The sequence below is a fragment of the Plecotus auritus genome (assembly GCF_963455305.1).
Source record: "Plecotus auritus genome assembly, chromosome: 7".
Lineage (NCBI taxonomy): Eukaryota > Metazoa > Chordata > Mammalia > Chiroptera > Vespertilionidae > Plecotus > Plecotus auritus.
In genome coordinates, this window is record NC_137774.1 from 45,452,983 (window position 1) to 45,472,364 (window position 19,382).

Genomic DNA, 19,382 nt, shown 5'->3' on the forward strand with positions numbered 1-19,382 from the left:
CACCAAGCCTCGCTTGTTTTTATGTATGTTTTTTAACCTGAAATTGATTTTGTATGGTGTGAGATGGAGATCTAATCCTATATCTCCCTCCCTCTCCCCTCTGGCTAACTAATCAGTCCATTTATGGGATAACTTAATCTTTCCCCACTGATAAGAAATGTCCATTTCTTCATATATCAAATTTCCATTTTTTGCTGCATGTCTTTTTTTTTTAATCTTCACCTGAGAACGTTTTCCCTATTGATTTCTAGAGAGAGTAGGAGGGAGAAAGGAGGAGGGGGAAGAGAGAGAAACATTTATGCGAGAGAGACACAACAATTGGTTGCCTCTGGGACACATGCCCTTGACTGGGAATTGAACCCGAGACCCCTTGATCTGCAGGCCGATGTTCTAACCACCTAGCTAACCAGCCAGGGCTTGCTGTGTTGTTGTTTTTCAGTGCTTTCCATTCTGTCGCGTTGGTCTATTTGTTTATCACTAAACCAATACTATAAAGTATCTTAATTATTATAGCTTTGTATAAATTTTGATATATAGTAGGGCAAGTTGTCCATCACATTCTTCTTTAAAATTGATTTATTTTTGTCATCTAGGAAATTATATTCATTGTCACAGGTGACTTTCACACAAACCTCCAAGAGATTAAGCAATTTTCCCAACGTCACAAAGTCAGGAAGGAGGAATCTGTACCTAGATCTGCTCAAGGCCGGAGTTCCTTCACTGCCTCCGGGGGTTCTGCCTTCCCAAGGCCAAGCAAATGGTTTTGTAGGCTTGGAGAGGTGGATGTCAGAGATTCCTGTGTGGGCAGGCAAGAGAAGGCAGGCAGGTGGACTGGTTTGGCTTTGGTCTCTGAGGTATAGACTTTGCCAGCCAAGAGATGGGGCTTGGACTTTAACTGGCAAAACTGGAAACAGATTGGAGGGAATGGAACTGGGAACTCCCACGTCAGGATGGAGAGCCCACAGGTGTCCATGGGCACAATCTTGTCACTTTTCAGGCTAAGCAGGGTAGAGTGGCCGCAGCCTGAAAGGGGGACCTGTAGCTTCTTTTATGCTGGGGTTGTGGTCTGGCGTTGGGAGGTTTGGGGAGAAAGAATCTGGAAGCCAGGACAGATTAGGGCCCCCCCACCAAGTCCCAACCTCCTCCAGCCCCTCCCTGCCTGATTAAGGGACACTAATCAGCTTAGGTAGATTAAGGGCTTGGGCTAGCTGTTCCCACACCCCCGCCCTGGGCCCGGCTGGAAGAGGAGACCTTTGGGAGGGCGTGTGACCCCTCACCTCGGCCCTGGGCCTGCGCCCCTACTTTACAGTGAGTGGCAAAGGCCCCTTTGCGTGGACTGGGTTCCTTCTCCCCCTGACGCATTTAGGGAGGGCGTTGGCCTGTCCCTTCTGACCCCCGCCCCCGTCCCGAGTGGCTCTGACAAGGGGAGAGGGGCAGACAAAAAGGGAACAGGAAGCCGAAGGGTTGGGAGGTGCGGTGGGCTTCTAGACCATGCCCTTGACCCCATCTTGTCATCCAAGCCTGAGGAGGGGAAGTGGACATACGGGTTAACTGGGCTTTGAGAAAGGGGGGGGGGGGGGGTTGCGGAGAGAGCCTAGGAGAGTTGGGGGTGAGGGTGTCTCATGGTACTCCCTGCTCTGTTTATGCTACAGAAGCTGGCAATGACCGCCTGCGCCGGCCTCGCGGGTGGTCGTCCGGATCCCCGGCTCTGCGCCCCCGCGCGGCGGGCTCCATCCCCTCCCCACCTCCCGCGGGTGCAGCCCTGGCCCCGGCCGTGGCTCCAGCTGCTGCTGCTGCTGCTGCTGCTGCTGCCGCCAGCCCTCTCCGCCGTGTTCACCGTGGGGGTGCTGGGCCCCTGGGTCTGCGACCCCATCTTCGCCCGCGCGCGCCCGGCCCTGGCTGCCCGCCTGGCCGCCGCCCGCCTGAACCAGGACGCAGCCCGGGAGGGCGGCCCCCGCTTCGAGGTGGCGCTGCTGCAGGAGCCGTGCCGGACGCCGGGCTCGCTGGGGGCTGTGGCCTCCGCGCTGGCCCGCGTCTCGGGTCTCGTGGGTCCCGTGAACCCTGCAGCCTGCCGGCCGGCCGAGCTACTGGCTCAAGAAGCTGGCGTCGCGCTGGTGCCCTGGGGCTGCCCCGGGACTCGGGCAGCGGGCACGACAGCCCCCGCCGTGACGCCCGCGGCGGATGCCCTCTATGCCCTCCTTCGCGCATTCCGCTGGGCACGCGTGGCCCTGGTCACCGCCCCCCAGGACCTGTGGGTGGAGGCGGGACTCTCACTAGCCACAGCGCTCAGGGCCCGGGGTCTGCCAGTTGCCCTGGTGACAGCCATGGAGTCCTCGAATCTGTCTGGAGCCCGGGAGGCCCTGAGGAGGGTCCAGGAGGGGCCCAGAGTCAGAGGTAGGCTCCCCGCAGGGGCGGAGGTTGATCGGTCGGCTGGCCTGGGCGGGTGGATCAGGGAGCAGAGTGTCTGTGTCCACAGCGGTGATCATGGTGATGCACTCGGTGCTGCTGGGTGGCGAGGAGCAACGCTGCCTCCTGGAGGCTGCAGAGGAGCTGGGCCTGGCCGATGGCTCCCTGGTCTTCCTGCCCTTCGACACGCTCCACTACGCCTTGTCCCCAGGCCCGGAGGCCCTGTCCGCGCTGGCGAACAGCTCACAGCTTCGCAGGGCCCATGATGCGGTGCTCACCCTCACGCGCCGCTGTCCCCCTGGAGGCAGCGTGCTGGACAGCCTGCGCAGGGCCCAGGAGCAGCAGGAGCTGCCCCCTAACCTTAATCTGCAGCAGGTAGAGGGACCAGGGAGGAGAGAAGAGGGGCGGAGAGCTGGGGAAGAAAGCAGAGGATGGCCAAATTGGGGCAAGGAGGCTGGGGGCAATGAGTAGAGAAGTGGATACAGTAATGGCATGAGAAGAGAATGGAGTCAGTGGGAGAGAGGAGGACGACAATGGGGAGAGAATAACTAGCAGCTCTACCTGCTCTGGAGACTCCTGGGTAGTGTGAACGCTCTGGTCTCGCTTGCTTGGGGCATCATTTCCAGAGAGACTGAAATGAGACCTTTCAAGCCCAGCTCCAAGGAGTGAACCCTACACTCTGCAGCATCTTTGCAGTCTACTTCAAGTGAACCCGCCTCCAGCACCACCACCGCGGACACCATAATAAACAGCTGGTGCTCTTAGGAGGGCAGGAAGGAGAGAGGGTGCAGATCCAACCCCATGCCCATTTCAGAGATGCTCCCTCTGGGGGGCTTCGTCTGGTGGTTTTAACTTTTTGAGAGCCATGACATCTTGTGAGAAGCAGAAAGGTCCATAATCATTTAGATCCACAGCTTATTCCTGAAACCAGCTAATACCCAGGATTCCCTAAGAACCCAGAATCCCAGTTCAGACCATCTAGTCCCACTCCATGCATAAAAGGGGGACTATAAACCACTAAGATAGAAGGGAATTTGGATGTCAGTGGGCATAAAACTAACAACTAAAAGGGCCCTATGAGAGAGTGCTAGAAGTGAAGGGGGAGGGGTTGAAATATTCCCCACCCAAATTTGGGGTAGCCAGTGGCGGGAAGGAATGGGAATAGAGGTGGGATGGAGTGAAAGTGAGAGAGAGAGTGGAGAAAGTGGTGGGAAAAACCCTCTGTAGTTCTCAGTAAGCAAGGCATCAAGTCCTGTCATGTTTACTTCTAAATCCATTCACTCTCTCCATTCTCACTGTCACTGCCCTGGTTCGGGCCACACCATCTCTGGCCCAAACCTCAAAGTGAAATCTTCCAAATGGTCTCTGTTTCAGCACTTACTTGTCCCAGGCCTTTTTCCACCCAGCCATCAGCTTGGACTTCAGAAATGTGACTGTCACCCTCTGTTCAAAGCCTCCGAGGGGCTTCTCTTGCAGGATAAACGCAGGTCTCGTCCCATAGCTGACTGGTCTGGGCTTCCTCTCTTCCATCTTCCTTGAACGTCAATCAGACCACCTAGTTTGGTTTCCCTAGACGTGTCCTTCTCTTTCGCCTCCGTGCTGCTGGCTGTACTGTTCCTGCCCTCCTGCACCAGCTGTCCCCTAGATAATTCTGGCTCATTTCCCAAGGGAGGGCCACTCCTTCTGGAAGCCTCTGCCTGGGTTGGGGCCCTCCTTCCTGTCTCCACAGCTATCTCCGTTACTGGACCTCACTCATTGCCCGGCCTTAACATCCTTATCTGTCTCCCCAACTAGATGAGATTCCCTGAGACAGGGACTCTGTCTCGTCTACCGATATATCCTTTGTGCTTTACATACTGCCTGACACTGTGAGAAGTGGGAACTGGGAACATAGAGAGGCTCCGTAAGGTCTTGGGGAACAAAAAAACTGAAAATAGAAATTAGACAACTTCTGGTTAATGGTAGGTAATGACGTTAAAAATATATTCAGGCCCGCTGGCATGGCTCAGTGGTTGAGCATCTACCATGAAGTAGGAGGTCATGTTTCCATTGTGGGTCAGGACACGCGTCCAGGTTGCTGGCTTGATCCCCAGTAGGGGGCACGCAGGAGGCAACCGATCAACGATTCTCATCATTGATGTTTCTATCTCTCCCTCTTCCTTCCTCTCTCTGAAATCAATTAAAAATATATTCAGGGCAACCAACAGGAAAAGAAAGAGAAGATCTGTAGGTAAAGGACAGTTAGAATTAACCAATGGTGAGAAGAGTGTAAGAATCCTGAGAAGAAGGAAGGTCTGTGGGGAAAGGAGATGGGATAGCCAACTGGAGAGAGGTAGAGAGAGACAACAGGGATATGGGGAACCACTAACTAGGAAGTGAGAACAGTCAAGGGCTTGAAGGGCCTCGGGAAAAGATAAGGAGAAGGGCAGTCTGTTTATGGGCCGTGACCTCACACCCTGAGCCCCTTCTTCTCCTTCCCCAGGTATCCCCACTCTTCGGCACCATCTATGATGCGGTCTTCTTGTTGGCGGGGGGCGTGGCGCGAGCTCGGGCGGCGGTAGGTGACAGCTGGGTGTCCGGAGCAGCTGTGGCCCACCACGTCCAGGATGCCCAGGTCCCGGGTTTCTGCGGGGCCCTGGGAGGAGCCGAGGAGCCCCCGCTTGTGCTGCTGGACACAGATGAGGCGGGGGACCAGCTGTTCGCCACATACATGCTGGACCCCACCCGGGGCTCCTTCCACTCTGCTGGGACCCCAGTGCATTTCCCTGGAGGGGGCCAGGGGCCTGGGCCCGATCCCTCTTGCTGGTTCGACCCAGACATCATCTGCAACGGAGGTGAGGGCAAACACCAGCCTCCACTAGGACAGTCACCAGGGACCTCCCACAAAGTGGGGACAGACAGTGAACTCTTCCTGTAACTCCTCTGTGAGGCCCTTTCAGGTCCTCTTCAGACCCAAGACTTGTGCAGGACCCCTCTCTTGCTGAGCCCCTAAAGCCCTCTTTCTGGCATTCCCAGATGCTCCCCCTTAGCAGAACTCATGACCTTTTGCTAGTTCCCTTTCTTGGCTCCCATCCCCCTGTCCAGGAGCCTCCAGGATATGGCATGACTGCATGCTTCCCTAGAAAGGGTGCCTCCCCTCCGCCATGGTCCTCAGTGTCCCTCTCACTGCCCCTCCAGGAGTGGATCCGGGCCTGGTCTTTATCGGCTTCCTCCTGGTGGTTGGGATGGGGCTGACAGGGGCTTTCCTGGCCCATTATGTGAGGTGAGTAAGGAAGTGAGGTAAGTAGGAGATGAGCTTGGCTCTCTTCATGCCAGAAATGCAACTGTATAGCAAGACAGCAGGCTGGGTCCACTCAAGATAGACGGGAGAGTTTTTTTGAAAGGGACAGGGGGGAGGGGTCCTAGAAGGCTGTCATAGTCCCAAGGGATGTCTGGTTTGGGGATGGCTGCCCTCTCCTGAGCAACATGATCCCCTTCTGGCCTCCTCTCATGCACTTTGGCCCCCTTTGCGGAGATGACCTCCTTCCCCTACCAGGCACCAGCTACTTCACATCCAAATGATCTCAGGCCCCAACAAGATCATCTTGACTCTGGATGACATCACCTTCCTCCACCCACAAGGGGGCAGCTCTCAAAAGGTGGGAGAAGCAGGGAGCCAGGATCCAACTATTATTCCTTAAATATCTGGTCCCCAGCCCTAACCCCAACCCCCAACTGGAAAGGAGGTCTGGTGTCTGCTCTAGCCCTGTCCCAGGCCTGATGTGTGCACTGAGGGTAACAGGCCCTGTCCTGGCTGCTTCCTGGGGCAGTGTGAAGCTCCAACAAGAAATGAATGTTTTGTAAACTGTCAACTGCTGTGCACCTGGGAAGTACTGTCATGATCACCTTCCCTAATTACTATTTCTTCCTCTCCCTTCTTTAACCCCCAGAACTCTGCCTGAGAACTCAATATATCTGGGACTCGGAGTATATTTTGACCCCTTGAATTGACCTCTACCCTCCAGGTGGCCCAGAGTAGTAGTCGGTCGAGTCTGGTCGCCCGCAGTGTGTCAGACATTCGCAGCGTCCCCAGCCAGCCTGCAGATAGCTCCAACATCGGCCTCTATGAGGTGAGCCTGACCCCCAGTGACGCTGAGCTCTGTCTGTTCCCAGAGTCATGTCATATCCTCAGGAAATGGAGGTAGGACCCCCAAAGAAGATCTAGGGAGAGATTATACATTTCTAAAAGGGAAGCATCTGGGAATCCTTCCTGCCCAGGATTTTCACTTAGCTGTTATCCAGGTGAGGCGCCCTCAAAAGTCAACCTCAGTGACCCAGGGGCTAGAAGCCTGCCTGGTGGGGAGTGTGCTGAGACCAGCATGCAGCCTGGTGTGGCCACTGAGAACATCCCCCACTTTGTTGGGAGCCCCTGGTCCTCCCCCCTCAGTGATAAGCCTTCAGGTTACTGAAGGGCACAGACCTCCCAGGAAAGGTAGGGGCAGAGGGGCATCTGGGATATGGCTTCCCAGTCACAGAAAGGACAATTCCAGGACATGGATTGTTCAGGATGGGGAGTTTCCAGACACGGCTACCCATGTATCAAACCAGACTCACGTTTTGGCCCCACCAAGCATTTCCACCCAATTCCAACCAGACTCAGGAAGAGCAAGCCTTCGAGGGGAAAAAGAAAGTCACAAAGGGCCATAAGGACATTAACTATGGAGTCAGCAAATCTGATGCGGTGGATGAGTGGGAGATAATGAGAACAAATTCAGGGAGAGCTGAGAGAGAGCTCAGCCAATCAGAAGGGGAGGGGATATTTAGAGCTCCAGAGTGTCAGGTCACGGAGAGAATACAGAGACTGCTAGTAAGTCATGTAGAAATCATCACACCATATCTCAGAGCAGTACTATTGTCATTTTGGGCAGGTTATTCTTCACTATATTGGACTACCCTGTGCCTTGAAGAATGTTGAGTGTCTCCTGTCTCTGGCCCTTTTTACTAAACATAGCCATCAGTGTTGTTGTTTTTTTAACTTAAAAATATATATATATTCTTATTGATTTCAGAGAAGAAGGGAAAGGGAATGAGAGATAGAAACATCAGTGATGATAGAGACTCATCCATCAGCTGCCTCCTGCACACTCCCAACTGGGGATTGAGACCACAACCCGGACATGTGCCCTAACCGGAAGAAATCAAACCATGACCTACTGGTTCATAGGTCACTGAGCCACACTCGCTGTGCTGCCCTCAGTTTGTTTGTTTGTTTGTTTGTTTGTTTGTTTATTGATTTTAGAGAGGAAGGGAGAGGGAGAGAGAGCGAGAGAGAGAAACATCAATGATGAGAGAGAATCATTGATTGGCTGCCTCCTGCACACCCCTAACTGGGGATCGAGCCCGCAACCCAGGCATGTGCCCTCGACCGGAATCGAACCTGGGACCCTTCAGTCCACAGTCCGACGCTCTATCCACTGAGCCAAACCAGCTAGGTCTGCCCTCAGTTTTTGTAACAATTAAGAATGTCTCCACTTTTCTTTCAAAATGCTTTTTAGGGGTCTGTATTAAACCCCCCCAAATTCTCTTCTTGTCCAAATCCCTTATCAACAGGCAAGGCCAGCTACAAGGTCTAGGGCAAAATAAAAATGAAGGGCCCCTTGCTCATTCAAGATGACAACAGCAGATCATTGAACCAGCTCAGGCCTACTGAGCGTGGGCCCCTGTGTGACTGCATGTATTGCATGCCCATGAACCAGTCCTGCCATTCAGCTGGGGACAATGGGGCCCAGAGCCTTGAGGGGAGCTGCCTAAACTTCACCATTAGTCTATAGTAAAGCCTGATCTACCCAGACTCCTGACTCCCATCACAGTGCTCTCTCATGGCAACAGATGGTGATGAAGGCTATGACTTCAATGACATTTGTGTTAGCAATGGCTTGCTCAATAGGACTGTTGGTGAGCACATCTGGGTGGTGAAGACAGTCTTTCAGGCCTTCTGCATCTCTTACCCAGGGGTGGGCTCTCACCCAGCTAGCTGTCAAGTGGATTGGTAGACATCAAACCCAAACTCCTGGCTCCTGACACTCTTTGTCACATGGAAAATGTTCTGGGGCAGTGGAAATGGGGGCTCTAGGGCTCTTTGCATCATGGGTTTTTAAGAAACTGAGTTCACGCCCTGACTGGTTTGGCTCAGTGGATAGAGCGTCAGGCTGTGGACTGAAAGGTCCTGTGTTTGATTCCGGTCAAGGGCATGTACCTTGGTTGCAGGCTCGATCCCCAATAGGGGGCATGCAGGAGGCAGCTGATAGATGTTTCCCTGGGCAGGAAACATCCCTCTCCCTTCCTCTCTGTAAAAAGTCAATAAAAATATATTTGAAAAAAAGAAACTGAGGTCACTACTCATATTTCTGCTCCAGGGAGACTGGGTGTGGCTGAAGAAATTCCCAGGGGATCAGCACATAGTTATCCGCCCAGCAACCAAGACAGCCTTCTCCAAGGTAGGATTGGGCCCATGATGGGGGATGGGGTGGCCATCATTTCTCCTTTCTTTCCTTCTCTTTGCAGCTGGGTACAGAGGTAGGCCCCAAGTGGAAAGATCAAGAGGTCTCAGTGAAGTGTCCCCTCCTCTCTAAAGCAGGTTTCCCATTATGCTCTTTCATAACACCAGTTATTTCCTTTGATGTGCTGCTCATATGTGTAATTTTATGCTCATCTGTGTGCCCGATTATTTATCTGCCTCCCTCACTAGCCCGAAAGCTGTGTGAGGGCTTCCCTGAGCCCCCTCCATTATATTTTCAGCATCCAGCATAGTGTCTGGAACATTAGAGAGACCCAATGAATGTTTGTTGAGTGAATGATAGAAAAAAAATGGGTTTCCAGTTCTGTCAGGTCATTCATGCAGAATGGCCTGGTTGATGCATACTGAGTGAAGTGAAAAGTTGGCAAAGAGGCTATAAAATGGCTTATTCTGGTCCTTCCAACCTTAATGCCCCCCTTACCCCTAACACCACGCAGCCTTGGCCTGGCCTCCTTCCTTGATGCCTCCACAGAAGCTCTTGGTCATGGCTGCAGAATGACTTAAGTGGACTACTTGTATGGGTCAATGGACTAAATCACCACTTAATACAGCAGGCAGGCACTGAAGACGAAAAGAAGCCCTTCATTGAACCAGAGGAAAGCTAGAAAAGGAATCAGCCACCTGCTAGCCCCCATTTCCCAGCAAGCCCAGTGGTGAAGGCCTCTGTCTGGGACCACAGCTTGACTACTCAGCCCCTACTTCCTGAACTTGGAGAGGAGGGTGGGAGCCTCAGGCATAGCTGACTCACCAGTACAAGCCGTTCCTGGTGGGGTTTTTTGTTTGTTTGTTTTTAAACATAATCTTATTGACCTCGAGGAAGGGAGAGGGATAGAGAGGTAAAAACATCAATGATGAGAGAGAATCACGGATGGACTGCCCCCTGCACATCCCCCACTGGGGACCAAGCCCACAACCTGGGCATGTGCTCTTGGCTGGAATCAAACCCAGGACCCTTCAGTCCGCAGACCAACGCTGTATCCACTGGGCCAAATCATCTAGGGCCATTTCTGGTGTTTTGGTTTTTTTTATTGTTTTTTTAAAAATATATTTTATTGATTTTTTTACTGAGACGAAGGGAGAGGGATAGAGTTAGAAACATCCATGAGAGAGAAACATCGATCAGCTGCCTCCAGCACACCTTCTATGGGGATGTGCACGCAACCAAGGTACATGCCCTTGACTGGAATCTAACCTGGGACCCTTGAGTCCGCAGGCCTACACTCTATCCACTGAGCCAAACCAGTTAGGGCTGGTGTTTTTTTTTTTTTTAAAAGAAGTGCAGCTTCTCCCTGGTTTTTCCCTCAAAGGCTGTTACATCAGAAGGAGAGGTGGTGGTGCCAGTGGCTTCTCCTTCCTGAGGTGTTTTTCCTTGAGACATGGACAGTTCGAAGTCTGATGGTTAATAAATCAGAACCTGCCTAGATCCTGATGCCCAGTGCAAAGGTGTCTTTTCATTCATAACTTTAAACTAAACCCATACTCAGTCTCTGAACGGTAGCCTTTGAAGATGTCTTTTTCAGAGAGAGTTGTCTGTAGAAGAAAGCCCTCCTACGTGCCCTATAGACATTCACCACTATTATCCCATCTTCAAAACCAGCCCTGAGTAAAAGCCTCGTCCCCACCTTGCTCCCAGGGCAAATGCCTGTTAACTTTCCCCCTCTCAGCTCCGGGAGCTGCGGCATGAGAACGTGGCCCTCTACCTGGGGCTCTTCCTGGCGGGGGGAGCGGACAGCGCCGCGGCCCCCGGGGAGGGCATGCTGGCCGTGGTCTCGGAGCACTGTGCCCGGGGCTCCCTGCACGACCTCCTCGCCCAGAGAGACATAAAGCTGGACTGGATGTTCAAGTCCTCCTTGCTACTAGACCTCATCAAGGTGTGTGGGGAGCGGGGAGGCCAGGGTGCGGGGAAGAGAGATCAGGGGAGCTGGGGCTGAAGCTGCCTCTTACCCCACCCCCTCCAGGGAATGAGGTACCTGCACCACCGAGGCGTGGCCCATGGGCGACTTAAATCCCGGAACTGCGTGGTGGACGGGAGGTTTGTGCTTAAAGTCACCGACCACGGCCACGGGAGACTACTGGAAGCGCAGAGGGTGTTAGCAGAGCCTCCCAGCGCGGAGGGTAGGACTCCCAGGCTCATAATTTCAAGGCCCTTCTCTCCCTCCGCTTTGCATTCTCTCCATCTCACATCTACTGGACGCGACTTCTGCTACGGAGAAGGCCTTGTGACCTCTGAGATGAGGAGGATGGACGGTGAAATCCCAGAGGCGGGGCAGTATCAGGGCGCAGCCTTGTCCCTGAGGAGCGGACCTCCTGTCCTTGCGACCGGGCCTGTTCCCTGTGGGACTTAGCCTAAGGGCGGGGCTTGTGCCCAGGGGCGGCGTCTTCTCTGGGCAAGGCTTGGTCCAGAGGGCGGGGCCTCTTGGTGAGGGCTGGGCTTTTTCTGAGACCCGCTGCGGGTAGTCTCCCCTGGTGATAGCTGCAGGCCGCAGGGCCAGCCTCAGGCGGGGGAGGGAGGGGTTGGTGAGTGGGTGGGTGGGGTTGTCTGTCCCCAGTTCCCCCAAGGCCCTCCGCGCGCCCACGCCTTCTTCCCCGACCCCAGACCAGCTGTGGACAGCCCCGGAGCTGCTCCGGGACCCAGGCCTGGAGCGCAGGGGGACGCTGGCCGGCGACGTCTTCAGCGTGGGCATCATCATGCAGGAGGTGGTGTGCCGCAGCGCCCCCTACGCCATGCTGGCGCTGACACCCGCGGGTACGGCCGCCCCTCGAGTGGGGTTTGAGCTAGAAGGGCCTCTTGCTTTTAGGCAGAGCCTGGCCAGACCCAGCCTCGCTCTTTTCCGAAAGCCCAGTGCTGAGACTTAATTATGTAGGCCTCCCTTCAAGCTGGGGTCTGAAGGGGCAGCGCAGTAGAGAGCCAAGCCTCAGGACAGGCAGGGGCGGTTCTTAGGCGCTAGACTTCAGTGGTTTCCTCCGTCCTGATCCTGGGCTCCAAACTGCTCCCCCAACGGATGGAACAGGCTCCTCTCTGGTTCTTAGGGGCCTACGGAGGCAGCAGGGTGGGGGGAAGATGGGAAGACAGCAGCTGAACATGGTTCAAATCCATATTATATATCAGCTATAGGACTCGGCAAGCTACTTGATCATCCTAGCCCTCACTTCTTATGTGTAATAAATGGTAGTCTCTCTCACCTTACTGCCCCCCCTCCCCTCAGGGTTCAGGGTTCCCTTGTCGCTCCCAGCAACCCCCTTCCCCACTTACCAAAGCTCTGATTTAAAGGACCCCCTTCCAGGCCCCCCATCTTGAGCTTCAACGATCAGGCTTCTGTTCTGGTGCACCCCCTCTCATGGTCCCCTCATGCCTCCAGAGGTGGTGCAGAGGGTGCAGAACCCCCCTCCGCTGTGTCGGCCCTTGGTTTCCATGGACCAGGCACCCATGGAGTGCATCCAGCTGATGACACAGTGCTGGGCAGAGCAACCGGACCATCGGCCCTCCATGGACCGCACCTTCAACCTGGTTAGGGGCTGGGATTGGGCAAGGGCTGGGCTGGCCACCTGTCAGCAACCGGGGGAGCTGCAGGAAGGCAGGCCGGCAGGACCTCTGACAGTCCAGGCTCTTCCTAAGGGGCAGCCTGAGGACTGGGTTTTTGGTGGGGGCAGAGTTAGACTGGGGGCTGTAGAGGCCTTTGGAGCCTGAGATGGAGCTGTGTGTGGGAGAAATATTTTATTCCGCTCAATATTCATTGAGAACTAAGTATGTTCTTGGCCAAATGTGGCAGAAAGACCCTGGGCCTGGGAATTGGCACTGTGGAAGGAGCTCTGGGCGCTGAGGATGGATTGGTTTCAGTGCTCTGTCAATTACTAGCTGAGAACAGCTGACCTGTGTGCCTACTAATAATGTGGGAAAACACAGTGCCCAACATCCTGGGGTGTGGGAGGGGCTTGATGAGTTGAAGATGAATGAATGGGTGAGAGAGAGAATCAGGCATAACATGGCCCCATGAGAGGGCCATGGCAGCCACGGTCCTCAGCAGCCCCACCAGCTGCCTCCTCCTACTAGTTCAAGAGCATCAACAAGGGCCGAAAGACCAACATTATCGACTCCATGCTGAGGATGCTGGAGCAGTACTCCAGCAACCTGGAGGACCTGATCCGGGAGCGCACGGAGGAGCTGGAGCTGGAAAAGCAGAAGACAGACCGGCTCCTCACGCAGATGCTGCCTCCGTAGGTGCCAGTGGGGAAAGAGTGGGGAGGGCAGCTGGAAGCCAGCCAGACTGGGGTGGCCTCCAGGTAACCTCACCACCTGCCATCCCTAGGTCAGTGGCTGAGGCTCTGAAGATGGGGACACCTGTGGAGCCCGAGTATTTTGAGGAGGTGACACTGTACTTTAGCGACATCGTGGGCTTCACCACCATCTCTGCCATGAGTGAGCCCATCGAGGTAGTGGACCTGCTCAACGACCTCTACACGCTCTTCGATGCCATCATCGGCTCCCATGATGTCTACAAGGTTGAGTGTTCAGCGGACAGACCTTCCTCAGGATCACCGGCTCCCAGCCCAGCCCTTCCCGCTCAGCCCCCAGGCCACCAGCCCCGTCCTCTTTCCCAGACCTCCTTTCCTTATCTCCCTGCCAGTCCCCAGCTCAGTCCCCCAGCTCGAAGGATCCCCAGTGACTCTGCGCTTAAACCCAGTTTAGGCCTCCTGACAAAGGACACTCCTCACTTGGGGGAGCAGGGTGCTCAGTACTGAAACCCTGGGTCTCCCACTCAGGTGGAGACAATTGGGGACGCCTACATGGTGGCCTCCGGGCTGCCCCAGCGGAACGGGCAGCGGCACGCAGCAGAGATCGCCAACATGGCACTGGACATCCTCAGCGCCGTGGGCTCCTTCCGCATGCGCCACATGCCCGAGGTGCCCGTGCGCATCCGCATCGGCCTGCACTCGGGTAAGTCCCCGCGCCCCGCCTCCCCCGCCCCGCGCTGGGAGCTCCTCTCTAGGGCCGGGCTCTAGACTTCCCAGACCGGAGGGGGAGCGGGCGCTGCCCTGAAGCTACCTTTGCATGCAGGCGCTCCGCTGTAATTAGGGTAGCTGTAGCTAGGGTACGCTTGAGAGTATTTCTTTGGGGGAGCCGGTGGAGATTATGGGGTCCTAAACTCCCCTAGGCCCTAGGTGCCACCCAGCCGCCAGCTCCAGCCCAGGCCCCTCCTCCCCACCAACCCCGCGTCTCCGCAGGCCCGTGCGTGGCAGGCGTGGTGGGCCTCACCATGCCGCGGTACTGCCTGTTCGGCGACACGGTCAACACCGCCTCGCGCATGGAGTCCACCGGGCTGCGTGAGTGGGATGCGGAGGGCGGGACCGAGGGCGATGGGGCGACGTGGTGGGGTCCAGGAAGGAACCGGTCAGGGGGAGGACGAGGGAGTGGAGCCTAGGTCATCGCGTCCTCTGTCGCCCCAGCTTACCGCATCCACGTGAACGTGAGCACAGTGCGGATCCTGCGCGCTCTAGACCAGGGCTTCCAGACGGAGGTGCGCGGCCGCACGGAGCTGAAGGTGAGGCCGCCCCGCCCCCCGCTGCGCCCGGGCGGGAGACATCGCTGGCCGCGCCCGACCCCGGTCTCCCCGGTCCACGTAGACCTCGGGATCCACCCGCCCTCGCCCCAGCCCGCCTGAGTCCTCCCCTTCCCGTGTCTTCCCAGGGCAAGGGCGCGGAGGAAACGTACTGGCTGGTGGGCAGACGCGACTTCAACAAGCCTATCCCCAAACCGCCAGACCTGCATCCGGGGTGAGAAGCCGTCCTCCGCTGGCGGGCGAGCTACAAGCGAAGGGCACGGCCTTTCTCCTTGCCCCTGGCCCAGGGCCTGACCCCGCCCAGCCGCTAAGTAGCAAGACCTGGGCCCTGCCCTCCCAACTCCCATTCCCGACCCCTGAGGACGCCCTCTCCCTACAGGGCCAGCAACCACGGCATCAACCTGCATGAAATACCCCCCGAGCGGCGCCAGAAGCTGGAGAGAGCGAGGCCGGGCCTGTTCCGGGGAAAGTGACACCGGGCTGGGACAGGTGCTACCCCTTGGCTCCCTCCCCAGAGTGCAGGGGCTGCACACCTCCTGGAGATGCTTCCGGGGGACTGGCGCCTCTTTCCCAGCTTAAGGACCAGCCCTGCCTGCAACTTCCCATTCAAGCTGGTTGGTTGTCCTGGTTTCTCTCTGACTTAGTGAGCCCAGGCTGGCTCCTAAATCCAGAGCTTTCCCCTGGGAGGGGAGCACCAGACACACAGATTCTGGTAGGGTAGGTCTGGAGTGGTCCAGGAATTCCAACTTGGGAATCCCTGTAACCATGACCTTCTGTGACTTCTCCTCAGACCCCCAAATGCATTAACCAGCCCCCACCCCCACCCCCACCCCCACAGGCTATGCCCTGCTCAAGAGACAGAACTCTGGGGGGGGGGGGGCAACATTCACCAGAGGACAGATGACAGCAAAAGCCCTTCTGGCCTCCACCCGCCTTCAAGAAGCTCTGATCCATGACCCTCCCCTTCCTGGGTGAACCCTCATGATTCCTTTCCACGATTTCTTCTGATACACTCCTCTTCCCCTCAGGTTACCCCCAGAAGGTCCTCTTCCTGACAATTGCTGCTATAGGTGACCAAAATCTGCCTACTACCTACCGGTGGCTTCTGTGCAGCTTTTTGTCAAAGGATTCTGGGCTTTTAGAAGATCTGGCTGCCAACCAGCTGTGTGACCTTTGGAAAGTCTGGTGCCCTCTCTGGGCTTGGTTCCCCTCCATGGTGAAATTCGAGTGGCCTAGGTGGTTTCTACACCCCCAGGCTCTGACAGCTGAGTTTTAGAATGGTTGGCCTTGGGTTATAGGGCACTGGGCATGTGACCTCCAGCCCCAGTGACCCTGTGACCAGCAGGATGTTGAGATGGGGCGGGGGCGGGGGGACTCTCCACTTTCCAGGGCTTCTTAAGGCACCAGGAAGGAGGTTCTGGGATTGGATGCCCCAACCCCAGAGAAGGTGGAGACCTCCTGTCCCACCAGAGTAGAGGATGTCACATAGGCTGAGGGCGTGAGGGCTTCTGTTTAGCCTCAAGCGTCAGTCCCTACTCCATCCCCCACCTGTCAGGAACTGGCTCCTTCACTTGTGGGCGTAACCACTTAACTTGCCCAAGTGCAGAGAAAAGCTTGTTTCAAGGCGTTGGAGAAAGAAAAGCAAACCAACTGCACCAAACCTTTACTAACCAGAACACCCAAGGGATACTAGTGTTCTCGGTTTAACTGGGCAGCCAGCCCCATCCTGGTAAGTCCCTGGCTGGAGAGTCTTTTGTGGAACTCCGATGTTCCAGAGCATGGGCCTCGGCATGTTTGACTGGGTGTCCTTCTCCATTGCTGCAGATCATGATAGAATTTAGCAGGTGCTGCAGGCACCCAGGCTGCCACTCTAATAGTGAGCATCCAGTCCCTGGAAGTATCAAGTAGAACTGGAGACATCATTGACCAAGTACATAGCCAGAGGGAATTCCTAGGTGGAAGGATGAACTAAATCTTCACTATGCAAAGTGTGGTTGGTGGACCAGCAGCAGTGACATCACCTTGGAATTTGTTAGAAATGCAGAATCTCAGGCCCATGGAACTAAGTGATCCTGGGATCCTTAATATTTCAGAATCTCTAAGATTTCATAAAAACCAGGCTAGAAACTAGCCTGAGACTTATTATGATTAGCCTATGGGGTGATTTTTATTTTGTTTGAGTTAACATTTTTAAATTAAGAGATACCACATTTAACCCTAGCCGGTTTGGCTCAGTGGATAGAGCATTGGCCTTTGGACTGAAGAGTCCTGGGTTCAATTCTGGTCAAGGGCTTGTGAGCCTGGGTTGCAGGCTCTTGTGGGCTCCAGTAGGAAGCGTGCAGGAGGTAACTGATCAATGATTTTCTTTCATCATTGATGTTTCTATGTCTCCCTCTCTCTTCCTCTCTGAAATCAATAAAAATGTATTTTTTAAAAAGAGATACCACATTTAAAAATATATATACCAAATTTCTGTCTTCTCTGAAATTAAAAGCCCTGCAGAGGGGCAACTGCTGACTTTCTGCTGGAGCTAAAGAGCAACTGTCCCTCAGTCTGGGGCTTCACTCTTCAGTTCTCACAGTCCCCATCACTCCCTGTGGACTCCAAGACACCAAGACTTTCTGAGCATCTCTATGCACTTGGCTGGCGCCTGTAGGCTTTAATCTCAGGACTCTTGGAGTAACTAGTGTTAGGATTGCAAGTGCTCCTGGAAGTTGCTTTGCCTGATCTGTAAAATCCTTGAAATCCACAAGCTTAGTGGTTGTACCCTCCTTCATAAAGGTAGAAAAATCTAAAATCCAGCACTTGTGGGTTCTGGTTGCTCAAGGTGGTGCTGCTATAGTGAGTAATTTAGTGCATAAAAAACATTTTAAACAGAGTTTGGAGATGATGAATTAAGGATTTTGTAAAAACCCTGATGTGCACACAAAATATTTTTTAAATTATGTACATTTTAAAACATCTCTCTTCAGATTTTCTCTGTACTTAGGTCCCAGGGCTTAGGGCAGATTCTGCATTGCTGGTGCTGAACCTGACAGTGTGGATTTTGCTCTCACTCCCCTGCCTCTTCCCTCCCTTCCCATCCCACTTCACCCTTTCCTTCCTCTCTCCCCACTGTGAGGGGCCTGGGTAGCTAATGGCCTGTGACTCAGTGAAGCCTCAGGGAAGAGTTGACCTGGGGTTGGTGCAGGGGGATTAGTGTGGGTTGGCTGGGGCAGGGCATTCCCTAGAGGAGGAGGGGGGTGAGGAGGAAGAGGAGGAGGAGGAGGAGCTGGGGTCCAAACCTAAGTTGAAGTAGAAGTGGTGCAGGCAGGGCTGAGCAGGTCCCTTCCCACCCTCAACTCACTCTTATTACGAGGCCTCCATCTCAAATGAGCAGATGTGACTGGGGAGGAGCCTGGTAGAGGAGAGTCCTGTCTTCAGAAAGGACAACTTTGGGACCACCCACCCCAGAACTCACAGAGCTAGTGGAAGAAGAGAAGGGGGAAAAAATTAAGCCTGTCTCCTCTCTGCCCCTCAAACTCTCTTCCTCTATCCCTGTCTCTCCCTCTCCCAGTGTCCCTATCTATCTGCCTCTAGGCTCCTCTTTCTCTGTCCCAGGTCCCCTTTCTGCCTGGCAGTTTATCCCTGCCTTTCTCCACAGTTCCCCCATTTCTGTGGAACCATTTTTCCTGGACCCAGTCAATATCCTAGAGCTCTGCTACCCTCTGACTCAAGTCCTCTCCACCTACATACTCCCTCCTGTTGTTCCTAGAACCCGGGCAACTCTTAGCCCAGAGAGCACCTGGCTTGGTCATTAGGCACTCCCCACCTTCAGATGTGCTTACACTACCTCTGCCAGCTGGTCTGTGCCAGGAGCCCACACTTGGGACTATCTCCCCTTTGCAATGGCTCTGTAACCAGGACCAGTGATGGCCAAAGCAGGGACCTCCCGCAGCTGCTGCTCCTTGGGGCCTAGGCCCTGCTCCCCATCCCCACCTGCTGTAGACACAGGCATCCCCTTTAGGGGATCTGTGATGCTGCAACGTGGGGCTTTGTTCACTGGATCCTCTGGACTGTGCACTGTGGGCACCAGGCCAAGTGCAGTGGTGTTGGGTTTTGGGGGTGGGGGTTGGGGTTGAAATAAAGGTGTGCTTTCTCCCATTTCATGTTGTGTGGTCCTTTGGCCTGGATGGTCTGAACACCCCATCCCCAGAACGTTCAAACCTGGCATTGTTAGAGAGGGCTTCAGATAGAGGTGAACCCCAGATATGGCCTAGGCAGGGGGAGGTGAACCAACAACACTCACCCCATAAACTCCTCTGCTCAGGGAGTCTGCTCTGAGGGGACCAGGTAGGAAGCCTTGGGCCTTTTAGGCTTATAGAAAAGATCAGGGTGTCTGAGGCTCTGGAAATGGGTGGTGTGGCCTCATCCCTTGGTCACAGGCAAGAGAGAGGAAGGAAGAGAAGGGCAGAGCTTGTCTGTGGCCATGACATGTGACCCATGACCCATGGAGCAAGACTGAAGGAACAGAGCCCCCAAATGGGGAAGTTGAGGTCCATGGGTCTCTGGGTAGGACCTCACCAACAACCCATATTCCACCTCTGACCCCTCAATAGCCTGCCACTGAGAGATGAGAGCAGGACAGACCATCCCAACGCCACCAATGTGTGACCAGCCCATTGGTTATCCATTTCCTTTTGAGCCCAGCTGTCCCTGCCTCTGGCCTGCCGTTTCTGACATGATGACTCATAATGGACATTAGTTGTTCTGCCTTCCCAGCATCCATCCTGCTGAATGGTGGGCAAACATCCCTGCCTCATTCTCAGTCCCTGTGGGACTGGTGGAACTGACCTGAGACCTCCCCTCCAGTCCTGCCCACC

At 54.9% G+C, this 19,382-nt stretch overlaps 1 protein-coding gene across 1 annotated transcript; it reads left to right on the forward strand.

The window, feature by feature from the left end:
* Positions 1-1,661: 1,661 nt before the first annotated feature.
* Positions 1,662-18,662, forward strand: GUCY2D (guanylate cyclase 2D, retinal; the record flags this gene model as incomplete). The annotated part of the gene is made up of 19 exons (XM_080682796.1): positions 1,662-2,394; positions 2,477-2,781; positions 4,889-5,240; positions 5,584-5,668; positions 5,942-6,044; positions 6,411-6,515; positions 8,802-8,882; positions 10,627-10,833; positions 10,921-11,077; positions 11,559-11,708; positions 12,322-12,470; positions 13,014-13,177; positions 13,270-13,462; positions 13,724-13,898; positions 14,186-14,284; positions 14,408-14,502; positions 14,649-14,734; positions 14,900-15,009; positions 15,549-18,662. 18 exons carry the CDS (start codon positions 1,662-1,664, stop codon positions 14,991-14,993), a joined length of 3,333 nt encoding a protein of 1,110 aa, XP_080538922.1. The 3' UTR covers positions 14,994-15,009; positions 15,549-18,662.
* Positions 18,663-19,382: the final 720 nt, after the last annotated feature.